General features: G+C 40.1%; 1 protein-coding gene across 1 annotated transcript in view; it reads left to right on the top strand.

The window, feature by feature from the left end:
• Window positions 1-15,489, top strand: part of cd82b (CD82 molecule b) — a 24,642-nt gene extending 9,153 nt beyond the window's left edge. The window contains exons 4-9 of the mRNA XM_040133898.1: window positions 4,649-4,773; window positions 6,614-6,688; window positions 8,876-8,974; window positions 10,010-10,183; window positions 11,646-11,729; window positions 13,160-15,489. Coding sequence (XP_039989832.1) covers window positions 4,649-4,773; window positions 6,614-6,688; window positions 8,876-8,974; window positions 10,010-10,183; window positions 11,646-11,729; window positions 13,160-13,237 — 635 coding nt within the window. The 3' untranslated portion in view covers window positions 13,238-15,489. The remainder of the gene's footprint in view (window positions 1-4,648; window positions 4,774-6,613; window positions 6,689-8,875; window positions 8,975-10,009; window positions 10,184-11,645; window positions 11,730-13,159) is intronic.
• The last annotated feature ends 470 nt before the right edge of the window (window positions 15,490-15,959 follow it).

Raw genomic sequence — 15,959 nt, 5'->3', positions numbered from 1 at the left:
CCCAGGTGGTCTGAGTGCAAATAGAAGTGGAAATAGAGATTGAGAGAATAGAGAGAGTATGCTTTTCAAATCCTACAACCCCTGGACTACTCTGCATGGCTTATGTGGATTTTATCCCCTAGGACTCATTCCCAAGGAACCACAAAAGGATGTTCACAACAAACCAAAAATACAACTCACAGATGAAATTTGATGACTTCCTCAGCCCATCAAAAGCTGCCCTGTAGACATAAAGACACACACTAACAGACACATCTGTTGAGCTGCAGGGGAGTATGTTAGTCAAGGGAGGTGACAGGTTCTTAATTATCAAGGTCTCATCGTATGTTAGAAAATAGCAGCTTAATTTCCTCGCAGTTTCCATAGAGTTGTGCTTTGAACTTGCATGTTCTCTCTGATCCCCAGATGTTAGAGGCACAGAGATAGAATCTCCCAGGCTCACAGATGTTGTCACAGATCTATTTGTAGACGCTGTGTACAGACACCAAGCCTCCAAATGGCATGCTGTAAAGGCAAAGTTATCAGTTTTGTGATAGATGATAACGTGTCTCACCTAGATTGTCTACTGTGAGGACACTAGAGAAAGCACAAGGAAACTCAGTTTCAGCCTTGTCAAAAAAGAACAGGGAACCAAGGACGGAAACTCTTAGTTGTCATAAATCTTGTTAAAAATGCTTTCAGTGTATTCTTCCACGATGGAGCATTGCCAAGAACAACAGTGAAGTTTTCTCCCAGTTTATAAAGAAGAATTCTTTTAGTTTATTATCTGGTAAGTTCATACTTGTTGCAAGTCAAATATAGCATTTCTTTCAATTGACTGTGATGCCCCTTTCCTATAGGAGGTGAACATTATGAAATGGGTCGCAGAGTTAGGAGTGCTAGGAGTGTTAACCGGTTCAGATCAACCTCAGATGTGCAGCATCACTGTGCCAATCTCAAAGGACTATGAGATTTACTGTTCTTATATAGACACTATTTGAACAAAACTGCATATTTTGGATTTATTTTGGATTATTGATCAGAAAAAACAAATTATCTGAAGACATCATCTCAAGCTCTTGGGTATCATTGTTGAGAGTTTTCACTATTTTCTGACAATTTATAGACAAAATGATTCATAACTAAGTAAAGTTTTTCGGAAAAAAGACCAATTTCTGGGTGCCGAACAGGGCTGAGGAAATTTATATTTAGGCTGGAGGTCTATGCTGCTTTGACTAATGAGTTGCGAAAAGGCTGGAGTTTGACGAAGACCAGTCAAAGTGAGTCCTGTCTTCCTACATCAACTCTCAATAGTCACTGCAAAGGGAGGAATAGTTCCAAGGTTATTATTGAGCTGAGTTTGCTTATCTCCAGCCAGGCATTCAGAACAAAAAGGCAGTACAGTATCCATCATCCCTGCAAGCCCCAGTCCTATTGTTATGATAATCCAGCTGTTCCTCCAGAGATAGCAGAGATCCTGCTTCACTGATACCCTTGCGAGGATATCCCTTCCTATGAGGGGCTTGATGACCTTCTCTCCTCCATGTCTTTTTGTTCCCTGTACCCAGGATGAGTCAACCTCAACTCCTCCCTGGGTCCAAGGACTTCTAACCTGACTGGAAATCTCTTACCACTCTGTAAAGGAACAAATACCAAAGCTTCAGACAGCTCTGTTTATTGACTCTATGTGTTCCCCTCAAAAGTTGTACCATTCCCTGACCATAAACAGGATCTCTGTGTTTTCAGTTTCCATTCTTTATGAGTGATATTAATAGAGGCCTCTGAAGTTGTCCCCATGATTCAAAGCAGGGGAACTTGGGAGAATGTTATGGTGTGAGACCTTCTATTTTTCAGCTAAAAGGCCATCTTCGCCTAAATGTATATCCCCCTCTACATCAATAAAAGTGCTGTTAATAGTTTGCCCTAGTGATATGCTGTCTTGAGATTATCTTGCTGGCACTTGCCAAAACACATCTTGCCTTGTTTAAACAAAAGCCAGCCTTGGAAAGGAGGTCTGTGAGCCAGAGAGTGTGCCAAAGCACAGTTTGGAAATATGCTGCAGATTAAGTCAGAAACTTTCCATAGTCCTGAACAGAGAAAAGTGACTTTGGTTGGAAAATTATTTTTCCTCAGACCTCTCAAACTCTAGAAATTCAGCACAGAGTCGATCCTCCTATGTTTACATTGTAAATCTGTACATAATGTAAACCGAGACTTTTTTCCAGCTGTATACAAGCTGAATATGTGTCTCTGGTCATGTTTAGAGACAACAGTCCTCCCTCCACCCTCAGCAGCTCTCTTGAAGGGACTCTTGCCTCTTTAAATGGGAAGTTCCATGGAAACCACCCGAGGAACTATTTTAGAATATGTAGCAGAGACCTACATGGAAACTATATGACATGTACATGACAGAACAGCCAGGCAACCACATGCTGACACCAGGAGAATTGTGTTTTAGTATTAGGGCAGAAGAACACAGATGTTAGCTTTACAGCTGGAAATTTGTCAAGTACAGTATCTATGCCCCTGCAACTTTAATACAGCTGGAAGTGGGCCTGAGAGGAAACACTTTTTGGAGTTTCCAAAGAGTGTCATTTTAAGAGTGTAGGATAGAAACTGTAGCTGAAATGCAAAAGTGCTGCCAAGAATATCAGAAAACTGCTCAGATGAAAACTTTAGAAGTCGTCACAGCAGAGAATTGTTTTGAGGTTGCATTAGTGTTGCATGACGTTCTCTCTAATTCCAGGGTGTATGTTTATACTGGAACAGGTGTTCATTGGGTTGCAGGGAAACCACACACAAACATCTGTCTCAGTTTTAGTTCCCACATTTACTAATCATAGAATACTGGCTTATGATCTACATGGAAGAAAATATGTTGATGGTCCACATTAGCTAGGTAAATATTTGTTTCATTGATTTAATGTTCCACAAGTGCATTGAAATAGCTCTTATCTTTTCACCAACCATTAAGCCTAACAATTTTAATGAAAATCATATTATCTAGCAGAAAGAACAATTAATTATGTATAATGCAGTGCCAGTTCAGCACTGAAACGTTGATGTCACTGTTCTCGCTGTTCTGTCTCAGCTATAGATATTGATCTTTTATGCCACAGCAGTCTCTTGCAAAAGTTTGGTTTGCTTTGTTTTGGTTTGGCAACACTCAACACGGTTAGTGTAGTTCAAAGTTTTCCCTCAGTTTCTTGACTGTTAGCAGTCACTGATAATTGTTTTTAAAGAATTTGATGCGTCCCCCCAAATTCTACAGGTAATTTATTTTCTTAAGGAATCTGTGGACAATTACACACACCACCTTTACACTCATTTGTTGCTTTTGCAGACACTGGTTGTGTGTATGTGGGCGGGTGTGTGTGTATAAGAGAGAGACTCGAATAACATGCTTCAACAGGGTGCTGGATGTAGAACATACAGTATGCTTGTCTGCTTCCCTTCAAATAATACCCTATAGCTACATAAACGCTGTGCATGTGTTGACCCAAGTACTTTTAGCTTTCAGTTATGCTCAAACCACCACAACTCTGGTAACCCACTTACAGTCAGACATGTACAATGCAATGTGCAAGCGTTTGTGCAAATTTATGTCAAGTACAGTCTTTCAGTAGTCTTACACTGCAACGTCTATACAAAATATGACATTCATGAAATTTGTTTTTCTTTGTATTAGGGCAAAATTGTTTTATGTCTTTGGAATAATTAATTTTCATTGTGCATCTGCCAGGTCGTATACTGTATATGATGGTTTCTACGTGAAGCATCAGCATCTACGATGAGAAGGGAAATTGGAATAACTATTCGTAACTATTTAGAGTCTTAGCAGACAAGCCAAGGAGCATCATAACATATTCATAGAGCAGTGGTGGAAGAGCTGTTGAGTCTGTCGTCTTCTTCATTATATTGATGGGACAGAGTTATCTGAAAGCTTTGGGAACCCAGGAATCTTTAGGAGCTGAAGCCATTTCACAACACTCAGATTCTGGTTTCATCTGCAGACTGAGCTCTGACTCTCTGGAGCTCCTCCAGCCCAGATAACACAGCCACATAATGGCTCCAGTTTATCTCCTCACCAGCCTTTCGATCTTCCATTTCAGTGCCAGCACCTCCTCCTCCTTATGGATCCCTCCCACTCTACATAGCAAAGAAGGAACTCAATTAATCTTGCTACATATTGGCTTTTCTTTGTCCAACTCTCTCTGATGGCCTATTTAAACATTTTTTTGTGGGAGAATACACGTAAGCAAAACTTAAACTTTTGCAACGATTAGACAATTAATCAATTAACAGAAAATTAATCTGCAACTTTGTTGATTATTGTTTCAGCCATTTAGCAAAAGTCCAACCACTCTCATTTGTTTGCAAGCACACACTGTGGTCAAAGCAGAAAAACAAGAGGAGAGATCAGGAGCCTGTTGCTTTTAATTTATCATGAAAAACCATATGGGTGTATTTTGTATGCTGAGTGGTTTTGTTTTTTGTTTTACAAAAAGATGTTAAGTTTAAAGGAAGAGCTGAATTGAACCACAAACTCTTGGTATAAAACTGTTGTAGCAGATGTGCAGTTTGCATTACCCATATAGGTTTCAGTACTTCTGTGTAAGTTGAACTGTTCCTGTGTTTCTTTTGTCTGTTTACATCGGTTTTCAACCAGAGGAATCATCAGACACGGTGAAAGTGGCTTCATACATCCTCATCGGAGTGGGTGCACTGTCAATGGCCATGGGCTTCTTCGGCTGCATAGGTGCCATCTACGAAATCCGTTGTCTGCTGGGTCTGGTGAGGAATCACATTCACTTTGAGCTCTAATGCTAACATGCTACAGCCTGGTTTCATTCTTTTAAAGGGGCAATTTGTAAGAATTTCAGTTGAAAACATTGAAAAATTAACGAAGGTTATCAACAGAATTTGAAGAAATAACAGTTTTGACGTTATGTCAAAGACGTCTGTGTATTGTGTTGCAGAGATAGCCACTGAAATTAGCATGCTAACCAGCTAGCCCCAACCTGTAATACCACTTCGTACCTCAAGAGGCAATAGTGAGTCAGTGTAGCGTCCAGTCTACCCTCTGTCCAACATGAGAGTGTATTTCCTTGTTTCTTATGATAGGGGTGGACACCCCCAACTTTCTGGTAATATCCTGCCCCCTATTTGTTTGGAGAATGAATTTGACAGTTGGCCAGTTCTTACATATTGCCCCTTTAAGAGGTAGACGTACTGTTAACACCCTCACCATGGAAGTTAAAAACTAAATGTGAGTCAAAAAAACATGTAAGATCACATAACCAGAGTTCATTCATGACCACACAGAAAACCCAATATTGTGTTACATGACAGAGAAAATAAATAGGTTTTAAACGTCAGTCTCAACCTCAACCTCATCTCTCTACAATTGAGTCAATAATAAAAACATAAAATACCCAAAAATAATACATTAAAAAATCCCAGTAATGTTTGCCTCTCTCATCAGGTGCGTATTAGTGTAATTGTACCTACAGGACCTCCCAATTGTGTATTAAAGAGCTAAATGCACCTGCTTGAAATGTCAAGCTTGACTAAGAACACCTGATGGATTCCTGTTGACCGTAAAGCCCTTCCACATTTCTGCTTATGTGTGGGCAGAGGGTTCGCAGCATGTGTGGATTTACAAAGAGGAGGAGACATGACGGGGATAAAGCCAGTGAGATGTAGGGGGTACAACAGGAGTGGGGATGGGTGAATGACCTCTACAGTGTTAAACCCGCTAGGTGTTAGCTGAAGAACTGATGTGACCTACTTCTCCCAGTGACAGTGACCAGCTGGCAGTAGACCCCCCATCACACACACACACACACACACACACACACACACACACACACACACACACACACAGACACAGACACACAGACACGCACATGCACACACACACCACCTTTACACGCAGAGAGGACATACATAAAGCTGTGGAAGGATCTTTAATGGCTTACAGTATTATTGCTGAAGGCTTCAGAGACTATGTTAAAGATGTACAGTATGTATCTGTAAACACAGTTGAAAATGAAAAAGTTAAAAAAAAAAGTAAAAATGTCTGCAGAAGAATGTTTTTCTTTTCTTGTTGTTTTATGCACTCTCTTCTCTTTTAGCTCTGTTTTTTGTCTCTACCAGCTCCTGGGGGAAATAGCTGGCTCTTTAGCTGCTAAACGCACCACTATGTTCACCAGCTAATTGCTAACTGTGTCTGTCTGTTGTTTGGTGCTGGGCAGCCAGTGTTCAGAGACTTTTTTTTTGCTGAAAACAGCTGCCTGCCGCAGCCAAACCTTCATTATGAGAGCAGTGAGAGTGAACCAGAACAGTACAGTTGTGGCCTGAGCAGCTAAACAATGGGCTGAAACTTGCTGTAAAGCTGCGCAGAGCCAAAGGGAGCTGCATACGGCCCCGTTCACCGTGTGACATTGTTTTCACATTGTCATTTGATACATTGTTATTATAAAAATAGTGATTACAGCTTCAAGAAATCTTTTCTTTTTTTAATTTTCCATAACTTGTAATAGGAGATTGTTGATTTCATGCAGTTTTGTCAGTGTTTTAAAAGTTTGGATTACAAATGTTGCTATTCTGACATTCCCCTTATCCCCCACAGTATTTCACCTGCCTCCTGCTCATCCTCATCGCCCAGGTCACTGCTGGAGTCCTCATTTACTTCCAAAGAGAGCCGGTAAACACCAGCGTACTTAATCAATCTACTTTTCTCCGTTCCTTTCTTTCTAAATGTCATGTCTTTATAACCTATCCTCCTGTTTCTAGTCTTTTTAGTGTTTCCCTTTTTATTCTCTCACCTAATTTAGCCTTCCTTCGCCCTTCTGTCCCTCCCACCACCCTTCCTCCCGCCGGTATAGCTGAAGCCTAATGGGTATTTGTGCCTCCACCCTTCTCAGCTGTGTCTGGGTACGTTTAGGTCTTAGCAAAACCTGTTAGTAAGCCCCGATGACACACAGTTTCATAGCACAACGAATGGAAAGTGACGGGGTGTCTGTTTCTGAGCAATGTGACGTTGGATGCTGGTAGAAAGCAGGTGGACTGTACGAGATGTGTGACAACTGCAGAGGAAGTAGCAAGCAGGCTCTTGCACTGAATGTCTCCATTGTCGTCTCATTTCCCCATCTGGGTTGTTGCTGTGTGTTGTGGTGTTGGGAGATAGGGCAAACAAATTCATGATGATTGTGCATCGCTAAAGCTGCAGTCATTTGCTGACTTATAAAATTGGTATGACTAACGTTGCCCCATCTAAGACAGTTAATAATCACTCGATGGACAGAAGCCACTTTCTACTGAAGTCTCTGATTATACAGTGCCCCCTATAGGCGGGATCACCATATCACCAGAGTTGATTGAATATGTTTCAGCCTTTGCTTTGAGTTGAGTGTAAGCCTGTTTTGAAAAAACAAACCAAACTGGATTAATGTTTAAAGCCTTTAACAGATGATAAATAAGACAAGGGGGGAATTTAGTCACCAATACTCATGAAAGGACAAATTACAAAACAAGTCATACAAGTCACAACAAGCCAACTATCATCAATGCTCAGTGAAAATCATGTGTCTCATAAATGGACAGAAGGCTGAAGTGTTCCTTTATGGGTTGAGGTTAAGATAAATAAAACCTGTTGGATTATATTTAATTTGTTATTTATTAATATTTTCAAAAGAAAATGGGTATTTTCTGAACTTGTGCGAAGTTTATGTTTTGATTATTCGCATGACAGCAGTATGACGTGTACTGACCCTACAACACTAACGCATTTCTAGAGGAAAGTTTTGCTCTTTTAACCAGTAAGTTAAAAGATATTTCACAAGTGATGCACCTATAGGAGTACCAATAAAATATGAAACAAAACCTTAGAAGAATTAAAAAGAAAAAGCATTAGAGTCAGATGCAGGTGGATGTCAAAAATACACCCATTACTACAGAATACATTCAAATATCACATGTCGTTTGTGATTTAATGGGTCACTCAGCACAATTTTTAAGTTACCAAATACACCATAAATGGTGGTGATAATCTGAACATTCCTCCTGTTTTTTTTTCTCTAAAATCTCTTCTATCAAACTGGCGATCAAACCAGTACTACATCCATCCTTAAATAATAGTACCAGCCTTGTGTGTCTTCACTGTGTGTTTGAAGGGAGTGTTGTGTTTGAACACACCAACCTCCGGGACCAGTTTCGTACTCTAACATAAAAAGCCTTTCCCTTGATACAACTCACCCCTGTAGGGCTCAGGATAGGTGGAGGCTGTTGTTGCCCTTTCAGCTGTTAGCCCTCCAGCATGTATGTATGTGTGCACGTGTGTGTTTGTGTGTATCTCTTACAGCATGTGTGTGTCTGTAGTCTAAGACTTGCTCCATGTGTTTAAGGCTCACCACAGGGCAGGGTGGTGCCCTTTCCCAGAATAGGATGAGGTTCTCGCTCATCTCCAGAAGAGCTCTGAAGTTACATCGCTGCCAGTTTTCTGTGGTCTTGCACACATAAACACAGAGTCATGCTCCTGCTTAGCTTTATTTGTGCAATTTCTCAGCCCAGCACAGGACTTCACAGGGCAAAACCACCTGAGGTGTTACCCGAAGAGACATTAAGTTCAGATGTTGCTCTATAATTTTAGAAAGAGATTTAGAGTGGGTGTGTTTGCTTCCTTTTCTTCAACACTGTCTCTCTGCTATGCACCAAAGATGATTTCTCTGTGGACATTCTGATGACTCTTTTTATGGCTTATAAACAAACATGCACACAAATTCCCTTTATGTACAGTTATCTATAGTATTTGTATCAACTATGACAAGCGATCAGTAACGGTGTGACGCTTAAACTTTGCATTGCTGATGATGTATTGTCATCTCATTTCTAGTTGAAATATGAGATGTCCAACATCATAAAGGGCATGATAATCAACTACACCGGCGAGAACAGGACCACAGAGCACACATGGGACTTCATTCAGAGGACGGTGAGTTGACTCTTTAACCAGCTGCAAATGCAACTCATAACCTTTGCAGTGCTAGTGTTAAAGAACCACTTGAAAAACGTAAAACTACTTGCTTAGTTTAGTTACTCTGGAGGTTTTAGGTATTTCAAGCGGTTCTTTAACAAATGACACCAGATACAAACTATATATAGCCCTTTTTAAATGAACTGAATCTCTTGAATTAGTGTTGGTGGTAGTTCTTGTCACCTAGTGGGAGGTTTCGTAGCTGTCAGCAATTCCTGATATCTCTGACTAGGAATCATAACTCAGGCCGAAGTTAAGTTTTTCCAACTTGCTTGCTTCTTATAACATCTAAAAGAAAAGATGTGAACTCGGCATAATGCGCAGGGCCATGCTACAGTGTCACTTCACCAAAGTTACAAGATGTTGAATCTTTTTACATATCCCTGGTGGTATTTAGCCATGCAAACAGTTTTGGTTTTATTTGCCTGGGTTCTGAAATCAGTCTTTAAATAGCTCAACAGTTACTTGTCAACTGACCTCACAATGAACACTTTTCATTGAAACTATTTTCTTTTGAAGCAATAGTCCCTATGAAACCTTTTGACTGCAAGGTCTTTGCATTATCCTGAATAACTGAGACATTGTTCAACAAAAGAAGTTGCTGTCGTGTTTTCAGATTTAAAGTGTTATTGCTTTGAGGAGCACAAACAAAATTCTATCATTTTGGTCTGACTTTTCTCGACACCATTAGGGATAAGTGAGAAAAAATAAAAAAACAAAAACGGGTCGGAAGCAAGCAGAAATCAGATTGCTTCACAGTGGGATAAAGTGTTTGCATTGTCTTCACTATCTCCTCACAGCCTCTCTCTCTCTTTCCTGCCAAATGTCTTTCCCCCTCATCTTCTGAGAACAGCAGCCAAGAAGAGACTGATCTCAAACACCACAATAGAAATGCTCATTCCCCGAGACAATCGAGACAATCCCGTTAGTTTCTGTCTCTGCTCTTTTTCATGTTTCCTTGTCTCACATCGTGCCTCTCTTTCATATCACCAGATGAAGTGCTGTGGATGGACTGGTCCAGGAAACTGGTCCGAGAACCTTTTGATCAAGAACAGCTCCAAGAACCTCTACCCATGTTCCTGTCGCAATGGGGAACTGCCTGGCACGGCCATCCAAGAAGTAGGCCTGTGTGAGCACACGTCCACAGAACCACCTGTCTATGAAACGGTACGTAACACTTCTGAAATCTGTCGTGCTGTTTCTGCACTAAGGATGAAAATCCTTTTGTAAAATCAGAAATCTGAATTCACTGATGAAGCCAACAGCTGTTTATCCAGTTTGTTCCACGTCATTTCTGTCATCTCAGTTCAGTATCAAGGCCAGAATGGCCAACATGAGTCAAGCAGTACGTGTTAATACATTTTAGTTATAGAGCAGCATAATTCTTCGATTGGTTGTAAAATTAAGTCGTTATGAAAGGGTTTGGTAAATAGGACAGTTAGTGAGTGCTCGAACATTTTGACAGTCAAAGGAAGTCTTTGAAAGTACGTTTAATACTTTTATATTCACCTTGCAGTGGTGAAAGAAGTAACAAGATCTTTAACTTGTGTACATTTTGCATAACCACAATATAAAAATACTTTGTTACAAGTATTTAAAAGTAATTAAAAGTCCAAAATATACTTAAAGTATCAAAAGTAAAAGTACTTATTATGCTAAATGGCCCCATGCAGAGTGTTACATTTATCATATAGGTATATATCATTGGAATATTATTACTTATCCATTGGTATATAAATGTAAAAAGCATTTAAATGTTGTTAAGGGACTGAGAGTTTTAACAACTATTTATACAGTTGGGTAGTTTCATCTATAACAATGCATATTATATAAACTGATCATATGTACAGTGCAAGATTATGATTTGAAAAGTAAATAGTAACTAATAGCTGTAGAATACATGTTGTAAGTTATACAGTTAAAGTATAAAGTTTTGTAAAATTGAGCTACTCCAAGTATAAAAACCTCAAAATTGTACTTAAATACAGTAAATGCACTTAGTTACTGCAGTATCATCTTGACATTTTCCTGAGACAATCCGAATTGTCGTCCGTGATAAATGCTACCCAGCCTTGCTGAAGTCTACGTGAAATGAAACATTTTATCTTTAGGTCCAGACCACGGTCAGTGTTACTTGGTGTTCCTTCAGCCGGGTGAAAAATGCTACAGCACGCCCGCATTGTTCTGATAGACCTCACACCTTTACTCATTACATAAATCAGTTAGACTTATGTTGTGTAACTCCGGGTGCCAGCTCAGCGTGGCACTGCGGTTGCTCTTAATCAGCACAGTGAATACTGAAAGCTGCGGCGTGTTGTTTGTGCTGTGTGATATGTTCAAATACCAGGAAAGCTCTACTGTTCTGTTGTTTGGTCTGCGTGTTTCAGGAACTTTACTCTCTCTCTACTGTTTTCCTCAGCTCGGCTAAGCTGTGTTATTCTTCCCCTCACTGACTCAGTCCAAAGCCAAAAGTTGTGTTTTGAAAAGGCTCTGGTCATGTCCGGCTGGGATCACGTAGTCATTCATCTCTTCTCTGCACGTCAGCTCACCGTACCCCCCCCCCTCCTTCCATGTCTTTCTCAGCCTCACTCTCTCTCTCTCCTTCTCCCTTTCTTGTTCTCTCCTTCAGGGCTGTATAGCCAGCGTGGAGAAATGGCTCCTGGACAACTGTGGGGTTATTCTGGGAATGTGTATCGGTGTGGCAGTCGTGGAGGTACAGTATTTATCCCTCCCTCACAATAGTCGTAAAGGATTAAGTTCAGATTTTTGTCGCGACTATCCTGATACCGTGCTCACATGCCATATGCATCAGTTGGGACATTGTTCCTCCCGTCCAAACTGATTGTGAATCTATTCCTGCCTGACACAACTCCATCGTAAAAGATGGAGGACAAAATCCCAAGTCACTATTCAAAAACTGCATTCTTATCGGTCTGAGTTAAAGGAACAGTTCACCATTTTGGAAAATGGTGAACTGTTCCTGTTGGCTTTCTTGATGAGAGTTAGATTAGAAGATTGATGCCACTCTCAACTACCCTATCTCTGTACATAAGCCCCTGTCAAACCACACTTTGAAGTTTTTAAACTTTGGTATTTGTATGGATTAAATGACAAAGATATAAGGTGTTAATTAGTGAGGTTTAGAGGGTACTGGTAGGCAGATTCCAGTCTTTATGCTAAGCTACACTAACTTCCTCCTGGCTCCATCTTCATTTTTAATGGAAAGACATGAGATTGGTTTCATTTTAGCAAAAATGCAAATAAGCAAATTACCCAAATGCCAAACTATTCATTTGACCAAATCAAAAGGGTATCTTCCAAAGCTGTTCTTTTAGAAGGAAATTTCCTCTCAGAGTTTACTAAGACAGTTTCTCCTTGCCGAGTCACTGTGAAAGGATATTTTATGGTAGTTGCATGTAGGTTTTGTTCACAGTACAAAATAGCGGCCGTAAACCTAAAACTACTAGGACCAAAAATACCAACGAGGTTTGTCGAAAATCTGACTCGTGCCACTCGTGTTGGCTTCGGCTGACCTTTGGAATGCATTTCTATACCGAACGAGTGTGGGTTTTTGTCCCCCATCTTTTACAGTGGAGTCATGTTAGGACGGGATCACTTCATTGCCAGTATGGAGAGGAGAGATCACAGCAGCCAATAACTCCTATGACTAGAGCTCAAACGATTACTTGATGAAATGATTAGTCGGTCAACAGCAAAATAATGAGCACCTATTTTAATTATCGAGTAATAGTTAAGTCTTTTTTCGAGCAAAAATGCTAAATATTCTCTTCTTCCTTGTTGCTTCCAAGATGTGAGGGTTTGCTGCTTTTCTATGTCTTATGTAATTGTAAACTGTATATATTTAGGTTTTGGAGTGGTCAGACTAAACAAGCAATTTGAGAACATCTAACTGGATCTTAGGAAATTGTGACGGGTATTTTTGATTATCTTCTGGCATTTAATAGACCAAGCAATTAGTCGAGAAAAACAATTGTCCGATTAATTGGTTGCAGCCCTACTTTCAACATGCAAAAATCGGTATATGTGATTTCATTCTTTGGTTCCGACACATGTATGTTTGAGTGATGCTCCGCTGGTCAGTTTCAACTCTGGTAACTAAGGTGACAACTTCACTTCCTCCAGCTCCTCGGGATGATTCTCTCCATGTGTCTGTGCAAGAGTGTCGTCCAGGAGGATTATACCAAAGTACCGAAGTACTGAGCTGAAGACAGAGCTTCACACCACACACAGATGGATGGACTCTTTCCCCCTCCCTCTCTCTCCCCAGTCTCACGTTCTTATGTACACACACACTTAAAATAAGACAGCTGTCGCCACCATTTGAGCTTCGGCTGCCTTGACAGCTGTGCAGATTTCTCACGCCCCACATGTCCCACACACACACACGCACCTCTCAGTCAAAGTTGACACACTTGTTGGACATCAGTTCAACAAGTGACCAGTGTTGTGTTGTCATTTGTGTTTTTTCTAAGGAGACATTTGTGATATTTTTTGGTGGAAGCCTGAGAATTTTGCCGTTTGATACGATGCAAATGTCCATTTATGTGTTGTTTTGTTTTCCTTGGCTGACCTCAAAGAAGCGCTTAATTAACGTAGTAGTAGAGAGAGCACTTTAGTGTCATTTGGTGAGCTGAGAGCCGGAGCATCTTCTGACTCCGGGGCAGGAGATGAGGGGGAGTCGGGAGGATGTGGGCGTGTGCGTGGTAGATGCTCTGAAGGATTAATGCCTCTCTGTGACCCTGCAGCTGGTATTTTTGGTGCAGAGGGTGGTGGAGAGGCCCAGGACAGGGGTGCTTTGGTGGAGGTTTTGGCTTCTGTCATCAGCTCCTTGTACCCAGTAGCCCTAATATTAACCTTCGTTTACACCCACCACCACCACCTCCTCCTTCTCCCTCCCAGTATCCATCATCTGTTAGCATCTCTAAATCACATCTCTGTCTTCCTCTCGGGTGTGGCTGACTGGTAACCAGTAGCTTTCCAAAATGACTAGTTTTGCATGAAGTAAGTGTGTGTATGATGTGTTGAGTGAGTATTTTATTTCCTTTTGTTCTTTTTTTATATTCTTGTGTCATCTCTGTTTTTCTTTTTTACAACTGTACATATGACTTTGGTAAGGCATTATGGCACTTCAGTGCTTGGTCAGCGTTTTATATGGGAAAGCTGTCACCCACATGCTCTTGTTTTTAGGGTCCTGTTCTTTGTTCTTTGTTCTTTGTTGCTGATGATGTACAGAATGTGGCTGCCACAGCAGCTCGTCATAACTATTTTGGTCTGAATCAGAGAAATTGGAACCCTTAGAGTGAGTCTGTCATCACTCTTGAAGCTATATTTTCATTTCTTTAGCATAGCATGAGTTGGTGAACAGACAGTCTGCCATAGCGCCTGCCCTGAAAAATCTTGTTTTTTACCATTGTAGCAGAAAACTAAAAACAGCAGCTGTGTGACCACAATGTATTTTCCCCCCTCTGCATGATTTCTTTCCGAGAAGTCATTTTGACTGGTTTATATTATCAGTAACAAGAGCAGAGAAAAAAGTTGGAAGCTAGCAGTGATTGCATATTTTCAGAGGCTGCTATGACCAGAAAATGACTGTTCATCAGCTCGTACTATCTTTGCTAAAAATGATTTACAAAAGTGAGTTTCCTCATCCTACTTATCCATGTCTTCATCTTTCGTCCTTCCACTTCATTTTGAACACAATATTATGGCAAAATTTCTGGTTAATTTAGGGGATAGACTGCACTTCTGTGTGGCTTGGGGTTTTTCATGCCATCTCATGAGTTGTTCCAAATCCTGTTCATCATGCTGTAATTTCATGAGAGAGAGGAAACTGGCCATTGTATAAAAAGAACAGCTGTGTCTTTCACAATTACAGTCAACCAGTCAATTGAAACATTAATTTAACTTAAGGAGAGATGAAGGCTTTTTATTGTGTTTTTAAGATATTTTTACACTTTTACAAATAATGAATGATTTTGTTTGGTAGAAAAAATATTTGTGGACCTGTAAGCCATGTTTAAAACATATTGTGCATTTTTATTATTATTATTATTATTATTGAGAACTATTAAACTTAAATTCACTAGACTCTGTCGAACACTGCTTTAATTTCATCTTATTTAAAAGCTAGTTTAACAGTGGTAACTGAATTTATATACATATAGACTGATATTTTGTCAGGCAGAGTACTATTTGATCTTTCAGATGTCAGGTTTTGTACCTAAAGCAACCAGAAGATGGCAGTATATACTGAACAGTGTAAGTGGCTCAGGCAGAAATCTATTTGAACAAGATGAGCAAAATTAGTGGGTTGATGTTTTAAGTGTAAAATGAAAGATGCTTCATCAGTGGATTAATTATGTTTTAAAATCCTGCTTTGTAAAAGCTGCAGGTTTGGTATGGGCCCTATGCAGATTCTTAAGAAATGAGTTATTTCACTACATTCCTATTTCTACACCTCAAAGCTAATTTCTTTTTTTTTTTTTTTTTTTTTTTTTGATTTCTCCCTAATTTCGTCTTTGTATTGTTTTGTTAATTTAGTCTGACTACCCTGTGGCTGAACAGAACAAAGAGCTCCACATCCATTCATTTCACTGCGATAACAGGATTTGTCCTCCCCAATAAATAAAAAAGAGCTCCTCTCACAAGATTTCAGTGCAATGACTCTTATCAAGGAAAGGGAGCCTCATGATGTAATACTGTGCCAGAAGCTAATAGCTCACCACTGACTCACCAGCACTGCTTTTAAACAAAGCAACACAATCAGAGCATGGACCTTGCTGCTCTAATCCACTATTGTCTAAGACACTTAACCTTAGTATAATGAGTACAGCTTAGTGTTCTCTCAGGAGACTGTTTTCAAGTAGCTGAGCAGAACCACATCTCCTCAGGGAGCTCTGTCCATGCTAATTAACATGTAATT

This window comes from Xiphias gladius, chromosome 8 (assembly GCF_016859285.1).
Source record: "Xiphias gladius isolate SHS-SW01 ecotype Sanya breed wild chromosome 8, ASM1685928v1, whole genome shotgun sequence".
Classification (NCBI taxonomy): Eukaryota; Metazoa; Chordata; class Actinopteri; order Istiophoriformes; family Xiphiidae; genus Xiphias; species Xiphias gladius.
The sequence above is the reverse complement of the archived record's forward strand: the minus strand, read 5'-3'. Positions and strand labels throughout refer to the sequence as shown.